At 42.2% G+C, this 22,550-nt stretch overlaps 1 protein-coding gene across 6 annotated transcripts in view; it reads left to right on the forward strand.

Moving 5' to 3' along the window:
* The window catches only part of MARCHF8 (membrane associated ring-CH-type finger 8), an 88,230-nt gene extending 70,049 nt beyond the window's left edge, over positions 1 to 18,181 (forward strand). For 5 of the 6 annotated variants that reach the window (XM_066191289.1, XM_066191292.1, XM_066191290.1 and 2 more), the window contains 5 exons: positions 3,589 to 3,668; positions 3,987 to 4,832; positions 6,759 to 6,939; positions 10,620 to 10,767; positions 13,288 to 18,181. In XM_066191289.1, coding sequence (XP_066047386.1) covers positions 3,589 to 3,668; positions 3,987 to 4,832; positions 6,759 to 6,939; positions 10,620 to 10,767; positions 13,288 to 13,592 — 1,560 coding nt within the window. In that variant the 3' untranslated portion in view covers positions 13,593 to 18,181. The remainder of the gene's footprint in view (positions 1 to 3,588; positions 3,669 to 3,986; positions 4,833 to 6,758; positions 6,940 to 10,619; positions 10,768 to 13,287) is intronic. The other variant, XM_066191294.1, reaches the window with a different exon arrangement.
* The last annotated feature ends 4,369 nt before the right edge of the window (positions 18,182 to 22,550 follow it).

Consider the following 22,550-nt stretch of genomic DNA (forward strand, 5'->3'; position numbering starts at 1 on the left):
CTCTGTGCAAAGGGCATGACAGTCCACAGAGTTTCAGCAAGTGTTTATGGGGTTAAGAAGGGTCAAATTCAGGCTGTCAAGGCTTAGGCTATATGTCACATATGAACGTGGCAGAAACCTCCTTTGAGAAGGAGTGCTCTAAAACCTACTGCTGCTGTTGCCATCATAAATAGCCAAAGGTGCTGCTACCTGGGAAGCTGCTGCTGGGGCAGTAAGGGTGGTGTGTTTCAGAATCTAGAGTGGAGGCTTTGACTGCTTATTTTCCCAACCTCATCAGGGCTGAGCTCTGTGTGGGAGCAGCATCAGAGCTCCAAGATAGCTGGATCTGCCTGTTTCATTCACCCATCATTGCCTCTTCTTTGCCCTGTTCTGTCCCAAGGCTGCCTGTATTCTTTTCTGTGGCACCTGTCTGCCTGAAAGCTGCTGTGTCTGAGTCAGTAGACCCAGGTGAGCTGGGTGACCTGGCCAGCAGCAGCGATGTGTAACCCTGCTTCTAGATTCGGCAGAACTTGGTACTTAGGCTTTTGGCAGCAGCTTGCATTTTACTGCGCTCTTGTCAGGAAGTTTTGCTGCACTGTTAGAGACTCATTGCTGTCACTGTCTGATTTTCCTAGGGAAGTGACTGGCATTAAAGCAGTGGTTCGTTTTACCTCACGTCACTATCCCACTCTGAGTTGCAGAGCAGCTCTGTAAAGTTTCATGAGCAAAAACATGGGATGAAAGGAGGGGCAGACTGAGTGACTGGAGGCTCCTTGAACCATGGCTTTTGGTGGTAGCCACAGCTTGCATTCCTTTGAACCAAGGGTGAGACATAACTTCCTCCAGTGATTTGTTGTTCCTTTTTGTGGTGCCTATCCAAGTGTGTTAATTTCTGTTCATATTTTAGTTTCACTTTCATCTTGTATGAAAACAGAGAAAAGTACCTTTTATACTGAAGCAGAAAGATGGGGGGGAAAGGAAATGTGCCTCAGATGCTGAGTTTCTGCAAGCCACCCTGAATAATACTGGCATATAGAAACAGAATACTAAGCTCGCAATGCAAATTAAATTCCACAATTTCTTTTTTTGTCCCAGCCTTTTGATTTCCCAAGTGGCAAGACTTTTAACACTCTTGGTACCAGACAATTGGATCAAGAAGCCTGTAACATGGTTTTGCAAGGGAAATTTTGGATCATTGATTCTAGTTTATCTGCTATTAGACTGTCACATCATATATTCCGCTGTCCTTTTTTAGATGAGTTCATTGCTAAACTGAAGCAGCTGAGAGATTGGATTCATTCTTAGCAGGTTAGCTTCTGTGATTTGCTCATAACATAAAACCTGAGACAGATTTATTAATTGATTTGTGACTTCGTTTCCAACAATATATAGCTGTGTCACCATGGCAGAACGCAACATGCTGTTTTACTGGTTTAAAATTTTGTTTTAAGAAGATAGCTTAATATGTCTTTTAAGCTATTTTTTATTTAAGTTTTATTTATTTTCATTTGCAGAGTGAAATAGTTTATAAGTAAATTAGTGTCATATCTTTCATTAAATTGTCAGACTTCGAATTAAAAAGAAAGTTACTGCACAAACCCTTATAAAAGACAGGATATGAAGTCAGGTTTACCTGCTTTTAGGAGAGGTTAAGCATCAAAGAGCAAATTTCCAACAACTACCTGAATTCACATCACTGCATGATCAGAATCCTCTATCATTAGCATGTGGAAGTGATGTAAAATGTAAAGAATTGTAGTTTCCAGAATAAAGCCAGTAATTGATCTTTGTGTTTAATTTGTTTTGTCACAGTTATTACATAGTTCAGTTTGCTTTCTGGCCCAAGGTTATTCTACTGGGTTTTATTCTCTACATGTACCTAGCTTTGGGTAAGATGGGAAATAAGTTACAATGTCTTACTAAGGGTTAAGAGGTGTGTGTCTGAGTCTCGGCCAAGTCTTGCCTTTGATTCCTGCAGACCCAGCTGTAAATGAATACCTGTTTTTTCAGTGTCTATGCATCTGAGGTATCCTAATGTGAGGGCAGATACATTGCTGTCTATAGTGCTGTTGGCTAGAGAAATAAAACCTTAAATGATGAGTTCTGTGACAAGGAAGGTGATTGTTTTATCTGTATTTATAAAGTAGCATGCGTATGTATGTTCTCTCACAAAGAAATAAGAGTATATATAAGTGTGATAAGAAACCTTGGTTTTGCTATGACAGTATAAAAGCATGTGGCAGCCCTGTTTAAATATACAACAGGGGCTTTTAATAAATTAAGTATAGAATTGACGAGTCCCAAGACAGATACAGTGTGTGTTGCAGCATGATCAAAGCAGTGATGACTGAGCAGCTCTGGTGTCTGAAGCTGAAGCACAGGGCTAGGCACAGTGTGCTTCTGTGGCAGCACACCTTTTGTCACCTGAGGTCTCCCTGGTCTGGCTGTCTGCAGTTGCCTGACCCGGGTCTCTGCTGGCAGTGCTGGTTTCTGTGCAGCCCAGTATGGAATTGACATTTCTGTTGTTCTGCTGATTGCATTGTTCTTTCCTGGGTTTCAGGCTTTGCTGTGCAGATCAAAAGAGCTGTAAACCTTTGTTTGAACGCAGAAGCGCAAACAGTGTTTTGCAGCAGTGGGTGAGCAGTGCAGCCTGTCCAGCAGCTGTGAAACAGGTTTAAGGGTTATTAATGCAGGTTTCTCTATTACGAGGTTATTAATGCAGGTTTCCTCTTCACCAAAATTTCCAGAAAGAGTTGAAAAGTTTGTCCAAGTGACATGAAGGATACAGCAGCAGCAAAGGTCTTTAATAACAGCCAGTGGAGTCACAGCTGAGACAATGCTCATTCTTAACACATTGATTTTAGATTTGTGTATTAATTGTTAAATATGCTGAGAACTTCACTTTATGTTTTTAAGTTCGTTCAGCTAATTCTTAATTCATTGGTTACTCTATTTCTCACTGTGCTCTTGTTGTGACTTACAAATATGACTGCTGCCTCACCTCTTCTCCAGGTAGATGGAAGATCCTGTTCAAGTAAGAGCAGGATGAAAGGCCTCACAAAGTACAGAAAGTACTTCAGGGAATGGTCTGTGTTGGCAGACGGTGCTCACGTGCGTGTGCTAATAAGGAATGTAAGTGCTCAGGGTGTGTTTGAGTTACTGAATTACTGACGGTTCTGTTTTGTGAAGAAAACCCCAAGCCTCTAATATCTTACCATTATTGTTAGAGGAAGGATCAGCTGTTACATGATAGCTAAAGTCCATCTAGTTTATACACACACTTCCATTTAATTATTCTAATTACTGTAGCATTGCTCATTTCCTGAGCTATTGTTCTGTGCAATGTTTGACAGCTGGCAGGTTCCACTCTAGAGATGTCTGCATTAGACCTTGGGGTAAAACATTTCTCTTCTGATCACTGCTCCTCCAGGGATGAGACTATGTGACCTTTCTCGCATTTAATAGTAAAGTCACTTTCTTAAAACTAGCCCTTGAGTATTTGCTGTAGAGTATCTGACTCCATATGCTGTGTTTCACCCTGAAGGTGATTGCGCTGCATACTGACTCCTGACTTGAGGGGTTTTTTTGTTTGCTTTAATTTCATTGCAGGCTGGAAGTCCAACCTCTGTCTCTGCCCCTCATAGCTTCTCTCGGACTTCTGTTACACCATCCAACCAGGACATCTGCAGGTAAAGTGTGCCATTTGCATGGCTACAGTGAGGCTCAGGCAAGGTTCAGATTAAGGAAAAACAAAACTGAAAAAGTATGTTTATGGGGAAGTAAGTGATGTGGGGTTCCTACTTGAAGCATCCCATTTGTTTGACTTGACTGCTGTCTAACACTGCTTTGTTAAATCCTACTGACTGTTTGGCTCTGCTATGTTTGCCATTCCCACACTAGCTGTAATTCTCATTTCTTCACTTTTAATTATACATGTTCTCTTTTTTAATTGGGGTTTTTTGGTTTTTTTTACTTTCTGTGCTTTTATTCCACTGTTCTGCATGCAGTTCCAGTGCAGTGTTTTCTGAGTGTTGTCATCACAGTCCAGTGCAGTCTGCTGTTGTCTTGAAAAATCCACACTGCCAGAGCCCTCTGACACAAGGGGTCACTGTGACAGTAATCTGTCAGGACACGTTGCACGCAGCAAAGAGAAACTCCCATGGGCAGGATCGGGGCCAGGCACTCAGGTCTGCTAAGAATGTAAAGCCCGCCCGCACTCTGAAATTCTCCAAGTCCCTCAATGACGTGGACCAGAAGGCGCAGAGCACCAGCGAGTGCTTTGATTATGTGGAACGAACACGCTCAGAAGGCAAACTGACCCCGAATCAAGAGCAGTGTTTAAGGATTAACAAATTTCATCTTAAAGAGAGGAAACCGCTGAATCTCAGGCCTCTTTCTTTTAGCAATTCTAAGCACTGCTATATCCCTTCCCTTTCCAACTACTCAAGTGCATCGGGAGGAGCAGAGAACCACAGCGCTGTACATATCCCCCTGCTGGAGGACAAGCTGGAACATGACTCCTCAAGGAGCAAAAAACTGTTGCGTTACCTTTTTTCCTTCTCACACACCTCCAGCATCAGCAGCCTGCATAAATTTCATGAACTGGAGAGCTATTCCAGTCACTTCCAAGCTGACAAATCCTCCAGCATGCTGGTGGAAAGCACAGACTTCTGCTCTGATGATATGGGAGATGATGACGTCTTTGAGGACAGCACCTCAGTGAAACTCAAAACAAAAGAGCAGCGGGCACCGCTCTGTTCAGTTGAGAAGGACAGTGACCTTGACTGCCCTTCCCCCCTCTCAGAAAAGTTACCCCCTCTCTCCCCTGTGTCCACATCGGGGGACACCTGCAGGTTGGTTTACCAGAGAACCACCTACCTTTTTAACCCTCCCATGTGCAGTGGTGACTGTTCTGCTTTCCCCTGCCTTTGTGCTGTTTCTGTCTCTTCATTTAGCCTGTCACCTTGCTAATACAGTATGTGTGATTTGAAGCATGCAGCCTTCTCTACGCACTCCTGCACCCCTCTGATGCACTTAACAAAGCTACTAAGCAAAATGATTTCCTTTGGAGTCAAATAAATTCTAAAATTTATTTCACGTTTGGGGTTCTGAGATAGTATTTTTCTCTTATCAGTGCCCAAACTGGGAAGGAATACTATGAGAGACTCAGCTACACATCATAACGGTCAAGCTGAATGTGTCTTAGCTTTTAATGAGCAATGTGTTGTCCTGAAAGCACTGCTGGTTTGGACAGAGGGTGGGAATCAGGAAGAAAACAGACTGCTTGAAAATTGCTTGTGAGATCAGATCAATATAGCTTTTGACCTTTTTTTTCCCCTTCAGTTTGTATCCCACCACCCTTCTTTATTTGTTACGGGCTTCCTGGTTGTCTTGGTCAAAGGGGATCTGAGCACTGGCTTTTGGTGGTAGGCCTGTATGATGTCCAAAAACAATGGGCGTCCTTATTCCAACTATGGAGGATTAATCATGTGCACAGGTGGTAGGAACAACAAGATCTGGACTGTCTTCATGGTGACTTGTCTGCAGGTTTGCCCCATCCCACGTCCAAAATGTGGCTGAGGAGCAAGAGTCATTAAGTTCAGGAGCAAATGTCCAATCCTTCTACCAAGCATTTTATTATCCTAGTCTTTCTCCTCCCTAACAGCACTTCCTAAAGCTGGCTTTGTTATTACTTGCCAATATTATTTGATTTCCTCCCTCACTGCTACCATATCTAGTTCTGTACTGGCTTACATCAACAAGATGCTGTTGTAATCCACCCACACCTTCATTTCCACTTGCCAACTATCAGCAAGGTCACAAGAGGCAAGATGCTACACATCAGTAAGAGATTTCAGTAATAGACAGGGATGGCATCAGGCCAGAACCTACTTCACATATGCTTAGTAACTCGTATTCATTCCCTGAGCTCCTCACCATCCCCCTTTCAATTCATGACCTCTTCCACATGGCTAGAAGGACTTCACAATGCTCAATGCTACCCAAGGGTTGTGTATAAATTGAATCTGGAAATCAAATGTCAGTAGCTGGTAGTAACATTTTATCAGCTGTCTTTGCTGTTTGCACAGTTAGGCTGTAAGGAAAATAGGGAATTTTGCAGAACTGATGTTTCTTAGCAGCTCTTGCTAAGTAAGAGTTGGAGAAGCAAAACCATTTAGTCTAAGTGTGTTTTGGGGTTCAGATTCAGTGCTGTAGTTTTGCATTGTGAATCTGTCTCTTAGCAATTTGCATCAGAATTAATCACTTGTGTGAAATCCAGGCTGTCTGAATTAGTTGTTCATAATCCTGGGGTGGACTGATTCACCATTGGTGTTGGAATTTTGGTTTATGTTCTATTTCAGACCATACTACATGAGTAGCTGTACCTCTCTGTGCATATTTTGTCTTGGGAAGTGCTGTCTGATCCATTTAATTGCTATTTGCAGTTAAGTGCTATGGGTCTGGGTGAAACATTGTCATTTCGTGCTCCATTTTTTCTTTCAGGTACTGCATTTCTGTCAGGCTCTCTGTGTGTGCCTTATCTGTGGTAAAGCAGCTCTCTAGCTAGATGTGTCTGTGCTTAATTATTTTGTGCCTGTGTATGTGCTTGTGCAGCAATTGAGTTGTTTAGTTTTAGCTTCTCTGTGGAACACATTGCTTTGATTCATATGTCTCGGGATCCTCAGTGAACTTCCATGTGTGATCACAGATATTACATGGCTCTTCCACATCCTTTCTGCTTCCTCTTCTCCTAATGAGCAGCTTTACTTCTGATTCAGGATATGTCACTGTGAAGGAGATGATGAGAGCCCTTTGATTACCCCCTGTCACTGTACGGGAAGTCTTCATTTTGTGCACCAGGCCTGCCTGCAGCAATGGATCAAGAGCTCGGATACGCGATGCTGCGAACTGTGCAAGTATGAGTTCATCATGGAGACAAAACTGAAGCCTTTGAGAAAGGTAGGCACAGCACCTGCTTCCCCAGGGACATGCTTTGTTAAACAGAGATCCCCTCTGGAACAGGCTGTGCTCACAAGCCTGCAGCACCCACCATCTATCTATTAAAGTTTCTGTGACTCCCTTAGTAAGTTTGGTCAGTCTCGTACAGGTACAAAAGGATTTGAATTAACACTCACCCTGGCAAATTCAACATCACAGGAATCCAGCTCTGATAACAGCCGTTATACCCAGCAGTTTTTTGTGTCTAAATGTGTAAATATATATATGTATGTGTAAATATATATATGTATATATGTCCATGCAACAATCTGATTTTTTTCTTTAGATTTTAGAGCACAAAACTCTACAGTTATCAGCTTTTTTTTTTTTTTTACTGTGGAGCTTTGTATTACTGTTACCTGCTTTAGTTTGTGGCTCCAAGATCCACATAGCTTTTAAGTCCTCTTCAGAATATAAGGGTTTAACATTAGATTTACTTTAAATCACACTTCCTGAATGTAATTTAGTTAAAATTTGTAGCTTTTCTTTTTTAAAGGCTCAAACTCATTTAGTGAAAATAACACATTGTAAGTAGAAGGTGTTTTCATTTTTACCTTTTCTTAGGCTGTGACTGACTAGGTTTTAGTACTTTCAGGTTGCTAGAACCTGTATTTTTGTTTTATAGATAAGTATCTTTCATAAATCTGGTGACTTAAAGTATAGGTGCCAAGACCAGTTTTGTGCTTCTATTCTCATTTTGTTCTCCCACACCCTCTGAGCTTTCAAGGTCAGTCGTCCTTACATCAGGATTTTGAGATGGAAGTCACTGGTATTCTTAGCACAGATAAGTCTTGCCATATCTTCCAAAGTGGAAGAGGTTAATAACAATAACCTCAGTCTGGAACTAGAATAAATGAGAAACATTAAATTCAGTTATGATGAGCCTAAATCACGTAGGCTGGGAAGTCTGGACTGCAGCTTTCCAAAAACTGTTACGAGAACTTGTCCAAGTCCTAAAAGTGACTTCTAACAGAAAATAGAGCAGATTTCAAACAATTCGTATTTTTTCAGAAAGATGTACTGCCTGTAAAGTGTGTAGCTTAGCATGTCCAGTGGGTAGGATGTCCTTTGCTTTTGACTGTGGTGGATCATTGCCTTCTAAAAATTGCAGATTTTGGTTTGGTAGCCCCTTGGTACAGAGTGTAGTTGTTTCTGAGCTGCAGTATTGGTCATCATAAGCTCTGTTGTCTGCACAGACAGTACTTTGCACAGCCCAGCTGTAGGACAGGAAAGAAATTACTCTAGAGAATCCAAAGAAAAAAGAGTTGCTATAGTTGTCAGTTGACTGCTGACTCTCGCTGAATAGTCACTCACTCTGCCTGAAGTGGGTGGGGAACATTTTCTGAATATTTGTGCCCTGTGGGAAAAAAAATGTTGTGCACCTTCAGAAATGAGTCACTCAACATCATTAGTTATATCTGAACAGGTCATCTGTGGGAAGCAGACAACTTGCCAGAAGCTAGGGATAGAGCCATAAATAGAAAGAGTTTACCTCTCAGAAACATCTAGAGTCCTTTTAGAGGTTTGGCTGCAGCAAAAAGATAAGATGCTTCTGTATCTTCAACTCAGCCCTTACGGCAGCTTTTCAGTCTGGAGAAAACAGTCTGGAACTGGTGAATATTATCAGGATGGGGCAAATAATAGGGCTTCTCATTTGTCTGTAGGGTAGAAATGGAATTAAACTCCCTTGGCATCTTAAGGTTGTATTGCAGCATTGGGCTTTTCAAACACTAAGTTACTAAGGGAAGAGGGTGAGAACAAAATGTGTCATGGCTCAAATGAAGATGAGGGCAGACAAGAGAGAGATGCCTAATTTAAAAATTTAAATTAAAAAAGAGACAATAAATCTAAATTTTCTGCTGCTGTGTTTGTTTGTTTTAACAACACTTGAAAAGTCCAGAACTGCTGACTGTTTTAAGTGGGAAATGCCACATGCTGTGTCATCAGAATAATACAGCAGGGACCTACAGATTTGAGTTTCCTCTCTGGGCTAGTGTGCAGTTTGCAGAGTATTTTCTCTTTTGCTTTGCAGTCATCTCTCTTGAAGCACTGAGATGGTGCAAGCTGGTTTTGTGACTGTGGAGCCAGCAGTTCACAGGAGGTATTGTCCAGCAGAGGAGCCCAAACTGTGGAACAGAAATGAGAGCTATAAATTAGCCAAAACACAGATCCTCCTGGCTCTGTAAAAGCATTGGCTAATAGATCTAACATGGTTGCTTTTTGGCAAAATAATTTGATTAATTTGTACTTTCTATCAAAAGGCAATACCTTTGTATAGAAGCAAAAGCAATTTTCTGTTTAACATACAACATACAAGGGAATGTTTTGTCCAAGCTTTTTCTAAAATGATTGAAGAAATACAGCTTTCTAGTACAAGGAGTCTGGCATGTCATTCCTGGAAGTACTCAGTTCTTGTGCCAGGATGAGGTTTGGATAATCACGTAACTGGAAATGTGGCTTAGGCTGGACAAAGAGATGTGTCTGTCTGTAGCACAGAGATGCTTACAAAGTCTCTGTCTCATGTTTCAACCATTCTCATTTTTGTAACAGTAGAAGCAATAATTCAACATAATGGATGATTTCAATTATACCATTCAGGTCATCCTCACCCCCTTCCACATTATGCTTCCTTTTTGAAGTCCTCTTTTTCTACAAATTATTCTATGAGACATCAAACACATGTTTTTATGCATGAGATGTTTTTGTCCCAGCATGTATTTTGTGAAAGTATGAGAAAAGCCCATCATAATTCTCTTCCAAGCATATATGCTGAGGGATGTGTGTCCCACATGCAAAAACTTTCATCGTATACATAGGCAAAATTACAGAAAAATTTAAAACACAGCTTCTGGGTGTCCCAGGTATGTCTGGCATATTAGAAGCACCTATAATAATTGTCTAGTTTCTTTGTATCTTTCTGCAAGTACATTGGCTTGATCTTGTGGTTTTGTTTTGGGCTATATAAGCATTGTTAATAGATGCAGATCTGGGGATTTAATTTCCTGCATTCTCTCACTTAGAAAAGCTGTCACCCCTGTTCTCCTGGATATTCTTAGGGCATATGTATATAAGTGGACTTGGAAAACTGAAAATAAACTGTGAGTGTCACTGCTATAAGTGGTGTTAAATATATGTGAAGATTGAATGAAACCCCCAGAGGCAAGAGGTGAGAGCTGAACAGCCATGGGACTCAGAGCTCACCATGAGGTGTCTTTACACACCCTGGTCATGTGCCACTTCCGCTGTTCTGTTGAATGTCTCTCTGAGCAAGGGTACCCACTCCAGCTCATGATACTTAGCTGCAGCTGTCAAGTGGGGAACCCAGGAAGGAGCAGCACTGCTTGGACCCATCTGTGCTGTAGCTGCCCCTGTGTGGGTAAGCGGGGTGTGATGACAGTGTGCTGAGGCAGGAGCTGAGTCCCCTCCAGCACCAGGATGGCTCCTGTCACAGCAGGGTGAGCTGCCAGCCATCACACACATGCTGTGACCAAAGCAATAATGCCATCTGACTTTTAAAATCCTTGTTAGGAGGAAACTGGTCTCCTGCCTGGCTTTTGTTCTTATCAATATTCTCTTCTCATACTCTCTAGTAACTACAATAAACTCCTAATATCTTGCTCTGGTTCCTGGTTTCTTGCCAGTGGGAGAAGCTGCAGATGACAGCCAGCGAGAGGAGGAAGATCATGTGCTCTGTAACATTCCATATCATTGCCATCACCTGCGTTGTGTGGTCTCTCTACGTCCTGATAGACAGGACTGCTGAAGAGATTAAACAGGGACAAACTACCGGTATGTTACTTGCTTATCTTCCCACTTACTCTCTTGGAAAAATTATTTTTCCCTGATTGCAGAGAGGATGTGGAATGTAAGTGTTAAACTAGTCAGCTTTACCCTGGTGTTGGGTTGGTTTAAAAGCACAGTTCTAAAATAATTTAGTTAAATCAGTAAATTAACCAGTGAATTAATCTTTGGGTACTTTTTTAATCTGTTTCAGGTCAGTTTAGTTTGCACTTGTGAAATGCATGGATATGAGAGCTAATCCACTGTAGCCAGACGCAAAGTTGCACTGCCTCAGCAAATTTAGGTCTAAATTTGCAGACCAGGATGTAAGCATTTGTTTGCTGCCATGACTGCCTTTAAACTGGGCAAAACTGGAACAGTTTTAAAAAAGAGAAGAAGTAAGAGGAACCTAGATTGAAATCTTTGAGGTAAATCAACAGGGTTTTCTTTCCAACCAGTCATCTGTCGGGTGGGTTTGTCATCAGTGAGCCATGTTAGGCTGGAAAAACTTTTGAGTGATTTCACTTGAAGCAGAAGAAATTCAGGTTGAGTATTAGGACTCCAATTTGCACAACTGAGATAAGATGCATTGCAATCTTACCGAGGGCTGCTACGCCAGTGCACAGGTACCTTAGCTTCTTGAATAGAAGATTTTCTCTAGTATGTCAGCAGTAAACATACCAAGCTGAAATGTGTTTACTCAGGTATGCTGGGCTGCAGATTTGCAGCTGTCACAAAACTGTTCCTCAGGCAGCTGAGCCTGAAGGTGGGGATAGAATGGATGGAAGCTGTTAGAAGGCAAGCTCTCCTTGCTTACAGAGCACCCCATGCCAACTAGGCATGCAGGTGGAAAATGTTTTGCGGGTTAACAGTGTCCTTTGGGGAGATAGTTGAGCATTAATAAACCTGTAAATCCACAGAGCTGTTACAGTCTCTTCAGAGCAGAATCCCTTGAAATTAAAAAAATTATCCTCTCGTTTCTCATTTAGGCTATAGTGGGATTGTTCATTACTTCAGTGAGGAAGCTGCTTTCGATGAAATCCCTTAGTTTCTGTTCCATCCAACCCCATTTCTTCCATGAACAGTGATTATTGGCCTTTCAAAAGTGTAAGGTTTCCATATGATAATGAAAAGGATATGTTTTCAAAAATTTAACATCGCCAGGTTATTTTAACCAGTAAATATATTAGATGAACATAACTAGGAGGAAGGATGTGAATATTTGGTACATATTATAGTGCTTTCTTCGCTCCTTTCATTTGGATTCTTAATCCAGGGAGTGCTGTAATGAGCTGGGGGATGCAGGAAGTGTGTGTGGATATATATTTATGTCCACACAGGGGCAAGCATGTGCTGTCACTGCCTACAGACAGCATCAGACAGCTCACCTTTGAATCAGAGGGTCAGATATGAATCACAGGTGGGATTTCATCAGTAGTAGGGGTGTAATGCCCTTTGTACTTTGGGACTAAAATATTTTCATTCCTCCCACACTACCATGCATTTCCAAAACACCAGCCTGGATCTTGGTTAAAACTTTGAAGAGTTTGAAAGATACAATTTTATTCTCTGAAAAACCTGATAATGGGTGATTCAGCATAGTTTCATAGCCATCTTATGATGGCGCTCATTTTAAAGAGGCTGGATGAATACAGGATCTATGTAAGCAGAATATGTATAAAATGAATAGTTTTTAGTTTAAAAGTGGTTGATAGAAATGTAGCAAGATTCACTGTCTAAATGTTCAAGCTAGACAAATTTAGGCAAAGTGATGGTGGTAATTTTTTAAGGACAGAAGGTAAGCTTGGAATACTTCGGCATCTCCAGCACTTGCAGTTTTGTATCAAAGGAGATGCTCTAGTTCAGATACAAGTTACTGGGTGTGGTGCGGATAAAATTTTCCTCGTCCGCATAACAAACATGTCAAGCTATATGGTAACAATCATTCCTTTATGTCTCCATGTACTGTGTGATCACAGAGTGGAACAGACTTGTTGGGTCACTGAGTTGAGTCTCTGCTACGAAGAGGAAACCATGCCATAGAATCCCTTTCATAATTTGATTCAGTCTTTGTTTAAAAACAGGTGTAAAAGGACCTAAGCATATTACTGGTGGTTGCCTTGACTCTGTCATTGTAGTGCATCAAGGCTCAGACACAGAAAATCAGTTGTTTTGGTTTTTTTCTCTGGTGGGGAAGAATGTGATATGTGAAACAGAAGTCTGTGTGTTTGACTTGATGAGGGGGAAAAAAAAAGCCGGACCAGAAAAATTGCAGAATAAGAATAGTTTGCATGGCCCAAACTCTGTAACAGTTTCATTCCAGTACATTTTTGAAAGATATAGTTTAGTCCAGCTAAAGAAAGTCTGACTGTAGTAAATTAAGCTACTTACATAAAGTTTGGAAACCCCACAAGACCTTTATACAAAAATACCCTCCTGGAGAGATGGTAGGATAATTTCCAGGGCCTGCTGTTTGACTGGCAGTCACTGAGATGAATTTAATTCTTCTTTTTATTTTCTTTCTTCCAGGTATTCTAGAGTGGCCATTTTGGACTAAGCTGGTAGTTGTGGCTATTGGTTTCACTGGAGGACTTCTGTTCATGTACGTACAATGCAAGGTGTACGTACAGCTGTGGAAGAGACTTAAAGCTTATAACCGAGTAATATATGTACAAAACTGTCCAGAAACTAGCAAAAAGAATATTTTTGAAAAACCTGCACTAATGGAGCCAAACTTCGAAAGTAAAGAAATGTTTGGGGTTCACCATTCAGACACAAACTCTTCACATTACACAGAGCCAGAAGACTGTGCTGCAGAAATCCTTCATGTCTGATTGCTAGGTGGAAGGGGTGTTTCTGTATGTCCTTGAAGAATTGAATATCATTGTTTACTGCAAACTGCGCTACCTTTTTAAAATCAGCAAACAGCTGAGGGCTGGCGGATGAATTTTTTACGTTTGTTTTTATTGTTGGATTTTTTTAAATCCCTTAGGCATATCTGTCAATGTCATCATGGTTGCATACCTCTCAACATTTTGTGTCTCGTACTGGCTGATCAAAGAGCCACAGGATATTGGGTAGAATGAGCCTTGGGTTTGGTGTCAAGGAAGCTGCTAGTGAGCTGTCATCAACTTCATGGAGTCTGTTACTTTAGAACATAACTCTTAGGTGATCCTGGAGGATATGAAGTGTGGGGTGGGTTGGTTGGTCTGTTCTTTATGTGTGATGAAGGAGGTTGTCCCAGACAGTGAGAGAAATGAGAGAGAGAGTCTAATCTACCACTAACACTGCCACTAACATTGTGTCTTAGGCAGCAGGTGTAAAATTTTGCTTTACTTATTGCGATGAGACTTACAAAGCATATAGCACTTTTAAAAATCTTTATTTTGTGATATGTATGTCAAATGAGAATGAAACTTGAAAGAATGTGTCATTTTTTAAAACATTTCTTCATTCTTTACCCCATCTATTCTTCTGGAACATTAACCTCTTGCCTTATGAAAAAAAATTTTAAAAAATTTCAGCCTGGATTTCCAACACATGCCCACATTATCTTACTAAACATAACACTAAAAAGCTCTGCCTCTTTGGGTTTCCTTTGAGGAGCAATTTTCTTCAAAGGATATTGCACTTGTGACTTGTGTATGAGGAGTAGTGGATGTGTTCAATGTTTGTTTTCAGTGGTTTCAGTGCTCTGTTTTGGGTATTGGTTTTGATTTTTTTCTTCCCAACAGGTCAGACCATCAACATACCTGCATATATAGACCTGATGTAACTTTCATTCCAAACCATTGGTAAAGGGTTTGTTGCTATATTGATAAAAATGTGAGCTGTTATAGAAAAAAGGAAACTTAGTCAATACAGCTGAAACTGGTTTTCTTTCTTTAGTGCTGTGTCATGTGTGAGCTGCCCAAGAATTTGATGTTGTCAGAGGAGATGCTGACATCCAAGTCTAGGAAGTAAATATCACATTAAGTGGATAAATTTAAAAATACCTGCCTGATGTGATGCACTGTGTGGTCAGAGAATAGTATATGTCTGTGCTTTTGAATTTGGGACTGGCTTTTTAATCAGCCCGCTTTCATGCAAAGAGAGGGACAGTTTTAAAATCTGTTTGCAAGGCTTTGGACACAGTTGCCCAAAGCCTGAGGTGTCTGCAGTTGATTTGTTTGTCCAGTCTGTTTCACTGCACCACTGTCCAGCTTTAAGCCCTCATTTAACCAAAGTCTCAGTGTGACTGGAGCAGAAACGAAGCCCCACAAAAAGTCAGCACTTGAGGCCTCTGCATTTGAAAGCTGACTTTCTCTACCTGAGCCCTGTCTAAATCTCTGTAAAGTCAATGATGAAAATATGGCTGGTTTTAGTAGGAGTTGCCTGGACTTCTCAGGTAAAAGTTCCTGTTTACTTGTTGAGATACTGAATTAAATTCTGAGCTCTAGTTCAAGTTTCACTTAGTATTTTTGAAGTACAACTTTGGGTACATTCTTTTAATAGTAAAAGCAGCTGCTTTAAGACTTCTTAAAGTATAACAGTAAGAGATCAGGGATTTTTTCCTTAAAATGTAATATTAATTTATTTCTAAATCAATATTTTAATAGAAGGCCGGGGACGGACTCTGGTAAGAGAACACTCATCCCAGTGGTTTCTAGAAGCTGTTAGAGGAAAAGCACATGTGCCTCTGTCACTTCATGCTTGAAGCTTACTGTCTGTGATCTTCATGAACAACATGGTACCTTGTTCTTGAGATGTGTTAAAACATCCAGACCTCTGGGCAGTCCTGGTAAAGCTGCACTGGCATGGATTTGTGTACTGTACTAGCTGTCAGGATGTCCCATGCTTAAGTGATACAGGCAAGACAAACTCTGCGTACCCTGCTAGTATCAGGACAGTCTTTGTGACCATACACATGCAGAGTTTGTTGCCTGTGCCTGCCATAATTTAAAGTGCAATTACTCAAGACCTTTCCTGAACTCTGCTGTGGGTGATCCTCTTCTGTTACGAGAACCCAGATAATACACTGTCTAGTTTTGTTTTCTGTTTTGTTCTGTGAAAGATTCACTAGATAAACTCAGGTGGGTTAAGTATCAGGTCTTGCACACCTTCATGATGTTCTTCTGAAATGCCCAAGTGCACAAGGCCTGCCCGTCTGCAAGAGGCTCACGTCACAGCTGCAGGATGCACAGGATCAGCTGCCGAGCGATACTGTGCATTTTCTCATCCCATCTGTGGCCAGTGGGTGAAATGAAGATGGACAAGTCCTGGCATGAAACCTGGCTGTTGTCCAGCTCACACCTGAGAGGCTCCGGTGTATGAGCACTGTTCTGACATCGCTGATACAGCATACTGTAACTTGCTGCTTCTGCTTCAGTCACTGTTGTACGTGATTCTGGGTGAAACATTGCAAAATCTCATTTGGTGTTTTGGAAGCTGCATGTGGAATGTGCCAGGTAGTGTTCAGTATATTCAGGATACTGAAGGTTTTTGCTGTGCCCCTGAGTATCTTCACTTGTAAAGGAAAATCATCTCCAGCAAAATCACATAGGGAAAAATATTTGTGAATAAAAATGTTTTAGCCAGTGTTGCTGCTAACAATTCCCTTTCCCAACAGGTCTTTTCTGAACGAAAATTAAGGCCTGTTATTTAAATTCTTTATACTGCTTAGGAATGCTTATACCAGGAAAGGCTGCAGGAAGAGATCCATCTGTCAGGGAGTTCAATTTATGCTGGTCACACTTCTCATGCTGATTCTTGCTTGATGTTAATGGTGGGCTTCTGGAGATGCAGTTCTCTGCTTCTGCATGATGCCATCAAATGTTTGAGAAGGCTGAATGGTGCTTTTTTTCTTCTTTCTCCTCAAGAAGATACTGTTGACTTTTTTCAGCTTCCAGCTGCTAGGCACTGATGCCAGCTCAGGTGAGCCCTGTCCTTTCTGTTCAGGTGTCAGTAAGGGGAACAACCACCCCCTGTTAGATCAGGCTTTCCAGTACTTCTTCTGGCAGCTTTTTAAAATACTGAAATGGAAGCCTGGTCCTTGTACCTTGGCCAAAGTTATCTTGGGTTACCCTGAGACTTTCCTGAAACCAGAATTTAAGTAGGAGGGAGCATAGGCTTAATGCCATCTACCACAGTCCTTTCCCTGGATTGCCAGAGCCTTTGCTGCTATGTCCAATGCCCCAGATAACTGACCCCATTCTACTGACAGCACTCCTGTCCAGAAAGACACCATCTGGGCCAAGGAAATTCCCCTGCTGTGTCACATTTGATGAATTTGCCAGGTCATGAACATGCATTATGTTAGAAATACAGATGTGTGCTGCAGAAGGTTGATCCCATGTAAGAGCTGATGAGATACTAAATTCCTGTGAATTCTCAGGACTTTTTTCAACTGTAAGCCTGCATTTTGGGAGTGACAGTGGTGTTTAAAATGTGTTCTGAAGGTGTTTAAAATGTGTTCAGGGCCAGACCCTGGGAGAGCTCCCTCTGGCTGAGTATCAAGATTGGCTTCACTTCAGCAAGGAGGCATTCAATGAAGATTGAATGAGCCTGTGAGAGGTTAGAGAAGTACTGGGCCTCTGGGCTGTACCTGGGAATTCCTGGGAAGCAGTTGTAACTCTGTTCAGGCCAACCCCCTGTACTGATCAGAGCATGAGTCTCACTTGGTGCTGTAAGGGAGGGGGCTGCTTGGCCTGCCACTCAAAGGAAACCTTTGAAGCGATGCATGGACGTGGCCACGCACAGGAGCTGGTTGCATCTGCCCTGTGTGTGGCAGAGTATGTATCTATTGCAGAGTGGGAACCAGGTCCAAATTCCTCCTACAGCTGATGTGTGTTACGATCCAGATTTCTGGTGTGGTCTGCTCTGGAGACTGGCCAGCAATGAAAGGGCAGAGATCAGTGACTCTGGGTTGGGTCCCTCTCAGATATAGGTGAAACAGGGCAAATACAAAAGCAAAGATATTGCTGGCTGGGTTTCCTTAGTGTTGTATTAGATACGCAAAGAAAATTTCTAAGTGGGACCTTTTCTTTTGTGATTATTTTCTAGTTTTGAGATATTGCAGTGTCTGTATATTCCAATGAAGTTCTGAAAGCACTTGTCTTTATATAGAAGATAACTGTTTAAAAATTGCAGCTAATCTTGTATTTAGGTAAAACATTTGTAGATAGGTAATTGTATAATGTTGAAGAACTTTACACTGGCATGTGTTGTATAGTTTATACAAGACACTTCATACTTCTGCAGAATTTTTTAGTTATTAAATTTCTAGTAACTTAATGTATAGTTTTGTATCCTTTCATGTATGTTTATTTTCTCAGTATTACCACTTGCAGAGTTATTTTTAGTTTCTTAAACTGTAATTGGTTATTTGTGTGTGATACGCAGGGTTATTGACTGCAGCAATAAAGTGTTTCTATAAAAAAACAGAAAAACCCAAACCCATTATAGTATCCATTTTGTTTGAAAAAGCATGGAAAGAAAAATTGAGCTCTCCAGTAGTAAGATGATCAAAACACAGAACTTGATGGCTCTTCAGTGTAGCAGACCAATGCTTAGTAGCATCCCATGACAATTTGATGATAAAATGATCCATTGTAACCATCGGAATAATTGGGCAACTCCTTCCATGCAGGTGCTTTGGCCTCAAATCCAGGAATGATTGGGAGAATTATATGGCTTCTGCCATGCAGGAGGTGGGGAGAGAAGATTCCCATGGGCCTTAAAATCTGACCTTCTGGAATCAACTCTGCATGGGGCATCAAATGCTTCATGTGTGAAGTCAGCATTCTCACATGCATCTGTGTAGAGGTGCAGAGCAGAAGATGCTCATTGCTATGATTTTCCTCTAGAAAGAATATTAATTTTGTATACAGAAGAGGAAATCTTTAGCAGTTTCAGTAGAATATATTTCTAGCACCAGTAGATCAAGGAAACTGCACTGCTGTGAGAGCTTGTTGCAAAGGCAAACACAACAAAGAGCAAAGACCTGGAGAGTTGTGTCTGTAGCAGACACAAGGGGACTCAAAGAAAAGCGTTTCATTTCTGTTTAAGTAGTAATTAGTTTTCATTTTAGGTCAGGAAGGGAAGGAAATCTTAAATCTGCAACCCTGAAGAGGTGTCTTCCATGCAAAAAAAAAGTCTCTGTCCTACATTCCCTTAGTAAAGAAAGTCTGGCTGTAGTAAATTAAGCTACTCACATAAAGTTTGGAAATCCAACAAGACCTTTATACAAAAATACCCTCCTGGAGAGATGGTAGGATAATTTTGAGGGCCTGCTGTTTGACTGGCAGTCTCTGGGAAGAAAAGCTGATAAATGGTTTAAGGAACAGAGCCCGCAAAGCCATCTGGCTGCTGGTTAAAGTGTTCCTTGTCTTGGGTTCAGGCATCTTGAGTTAATTATAAATTAACTTACTTCCTCTTGTAAACCTTATTTTCATCTGAAAGAGTATTATGGTCACTGTGTGAAGTGTGTCCCTCTCTGAGGCAGAGAACAGCATTGGCTCAGCAGCATATGGCACAGCAGTGACTCCAGGAACAGGATTCTTCATCTGGTCCCCAGGAACTGGAGCTGCCTGGTGAGTAGTTACTGGCATCTGGCTGGCAGGACCAGCATGACTTGCCTCTTGGAGAAGGGCAGAAGGAGGCAGTTGGGAAGCGGAAGGGGAAGCATTTTGCAAGGTCCATGGGTGCCCTGTGGAGGTTACAAAGGTGTCAGAAGATGCCACTCCAGCTGCTGATTCTGAAAACCAAGTCCTCTGAAAAGCCAGGCTCGTGCCTGCACTGCTGCTCAGCCCCCTGGACTGCTGCAGGAACTCACCCACTTCCCACAGCCACCCTGTGGACCAGTCTCCTGTCAGCCACCCCTCCATTTCAGATTTCCCTATCCCTAGTGTGTTACCCATCTCATCCTGTGCTTGTCGTTCTCCTTTCAGTCTACTTTTGCAACCCAAATTTCCTTCCTCTTGCCCCCTTCCTCACTTGCCTCTGGGCCAGGCTGACTGTGAGGGTTGTGCTAGGATGTACCAAATTGCAATGTGTGGCTGATAGGAATGATCATAGAAGTACCCAAAAGCAACACTGCAAATAAAGGTCAATGTCCCTTGTGATCCCAGTTTTTCCTGTAAATCCTCTAGGCTCTGGTCTCTGATGTGTAGGATGCTCTCTGACATTTTGGCATTGTATTGTGTACCGCACTACAGCAGAAGAGGATGATTTTTCACTGCCTTGGGGTGGATTTATAACATAAGAAAATCAGGCAAGAATATCTCAATATAGAACAAGAATTAAACAGAGGAAAACTCAGTTCATCTTGACTGGATGGAGAAAGGAGGCAGAAGAGGTATAAAAAAACCCAACTAAATCAAAAGAGCCCTTGGAAAAGGAAATGGGGACCAAATTCAGTGCATTATACAGGGTAGAATAATTGGAAATGTAATATTGCTCAGGCGGGGTCGAGCGATAGCAAACTTCAGGAATACTCTTTAAAGTGCATTCTAGGAAAAGGCAAGAATGGTGTCAGAGGAACTGATATCTGAAAATAGAGAGTAGATTTTGAGAGTATTAGGGAGATAAATGAAGTTGTCACAAAGGCTTTAACATCAGAGGAAGGTTTGAAATAACTGCATAAAACACAGACGGCTGTACAGAGCAAAGGGGGAGAAGATCACTACTCAGGGTGTGCTCATTAAATCCTGAAGCTTCAAGAAATTAGGCTCGCAATTCCTAACGTTTTTAGGCTTTGCTAAAACAAACTTCCCAGTCAATTTTGCTGGCACCGCCTTGCTGAGCTGGGTTGTTCTGATACTGTCTCAAGGGCCACCTGCAAACAAGGCGGGCCAAGCAGGCTTAGGAGAATGCCTCACTGTTAGAGCTGTAGGGTCTGGTGCTGGGACACCAAGTTCCTTTGTCACGGGAAAAAGTTACCCCTGTGGTTAGGAGAGGGCAGGAAATGTCTTGGGCTGGTGACTTGATCCCAGCTGTAAGAGCACAGCTGTCTTGGAGAGTCATATCTGCTTTACTCCTGAGCATCCCAAAATAACTCACCAAGTAAGGTTGTCCCCTTCCCAGAGATAAACCAAGGTCTCTCTAGAGCCTGGCTTGCCACTTACTTTGCTCTCATGCTTACCTTCTTGCTTTGAAAATGCTTTATTAAAAGAGAACTGATTCTGATAATGGGATTATCTAAACAAATATTCCCTCATGCCAGCAAGTTGATGGTTTATTTTATCCCAAAACTGCTTTTAGGACTATGTTAAATTCATGGTCACATATATGTAGTTGGTGTACACCAGAGAAATCAGATGTAAATTAAATCAAACCATTCCACTGAGCAGCCTTCTTGCAGCCCTGGACCAAATCAAGCTGTGGTAGAAGTTAGAGGTATTATTCCAAGGATTAATTTGGACCTGCTTCATGTTGCACAAGCCTCTATCAGGACTCTGCCTTTGCTGCTTGGGCTTAGAATTTTACAGCAGCTTTCAGTCTCCCACTGCTGTTTTAATTTTGCAGTTGTCAAATATGTGCAGAACAAAATTATACCTAAAGAGCAGCCACTAATGCAGCTGTATTCCTTGTGTTTGCCTTGTCTGTGGCTTACGTCTCCCATACCTTTGCCCTCCCCTCCTCTTTAGCAGTGTCACCAGCACAGCCTCAGTAAGGGTTTGGGGAGGGGAAACCTGAAAGCGCATTGCTTTCACTCTGCCTCCCTCCTTTCCTTAAGTGCCAGAGCTGCACAGCTACATCTGCAGAGGAGGGAGAGGATCTGCACATGTAGGGAGAAGTGATGAGGTCAGGCAGTTCCAGATCCCATGGTCCTCAGGGCTGAGGGAGGTGTCCTATCATGTTAACTGGGATGAAGGATCCAAGGAACACCGGCTCATAAAGAGGATAGGAAGTTCATGAGGATAGAGAGACACTGAGCCTCTTGCAACCTGGATAGTCCCTTGTAGAAAAGGTATAAAGATACTGTATGAAGTGTTGATATAGCAGCCCTGTTGGGGCTTGTGAGAGATTCAACTGGTGCCACAATCGCCACTGCCCGGATGGCAGAGCAAGGACACCATGCTGAGCTTTGCAAATCTAGAGTTCATTACTGGGCGCTGAGGTGGGACAGAGGCAGTTCTATGAATATGGAGGGTTTTTTCTCCCAATTCTAGTGGAGTAATATGCAATTAGCAGCCATATGTTCTCAGCTATTAAGCTGGTGCCCCTTTGGAAATTTCTGTAGGCTCTGCTGCTCCTCTCTGTCATTTGTTAATTGCCGCACTGTATCATTCCTCCCTACCCCAGTCCTTATTAACCTAATTCAGGAGGGCCATCTGCCTACCCCAACTGCCTGTAACCTCAGGAGGGCAGTAAGATACGTGACATCTTCACAGAACAACGTTGTTTTTCACTGGCCCTGCACGAAGGTAGAGAGGGACAGCAGCTGACTTCTGCTGTGAGTTTCCATGTAGTAAATCTGAGGGATGTTTAGGCAAAGGGGAGCTGTGAGTAAGGAGCAGCAGAGTACATGTGCCCCTTGCAGGCAGCTGTCGTTCCCTGCACCAACAGCCAGACCAGGAATAGTAGCAGCTGCTCATGTTTTAGGGCAGGAGCTGGTTTCCCAGCTGCCTGCATGTGGCTGCACAGACCCTGCTGCCTTAGTGAAACCCTCTCCAAGAGAGGAGTGGGGTGTTTGTGCACAGGTGGTGCAGGGAACAATTCCTGCTTCCGCAGGGAAGAGGTTGGGGGGGGGGGGATAAGCCTGGGCTGGTGGTGACGCTAGAGTGTGGGTCTCCTTATGAGTGAAGTAATGT

The sequence above is a fragment of the Chamaea fasciata genome, unplaced genomic scaffold, assembly GCF_029207755.1.
Source record: "Chamaea fasciata isolate MVZ Bird 193981 ecotype frontalis unplaced genomic scaffold, bChaFas1.0.hap1 SCAF_9, whole genome shotgun sequence".
Taxonomy (NCBI): Eukaryota; Metazoa; Chordata; class Aves; order Passeriformes; family Sylviidae; genus Chamaea; species Chamaea fasciata.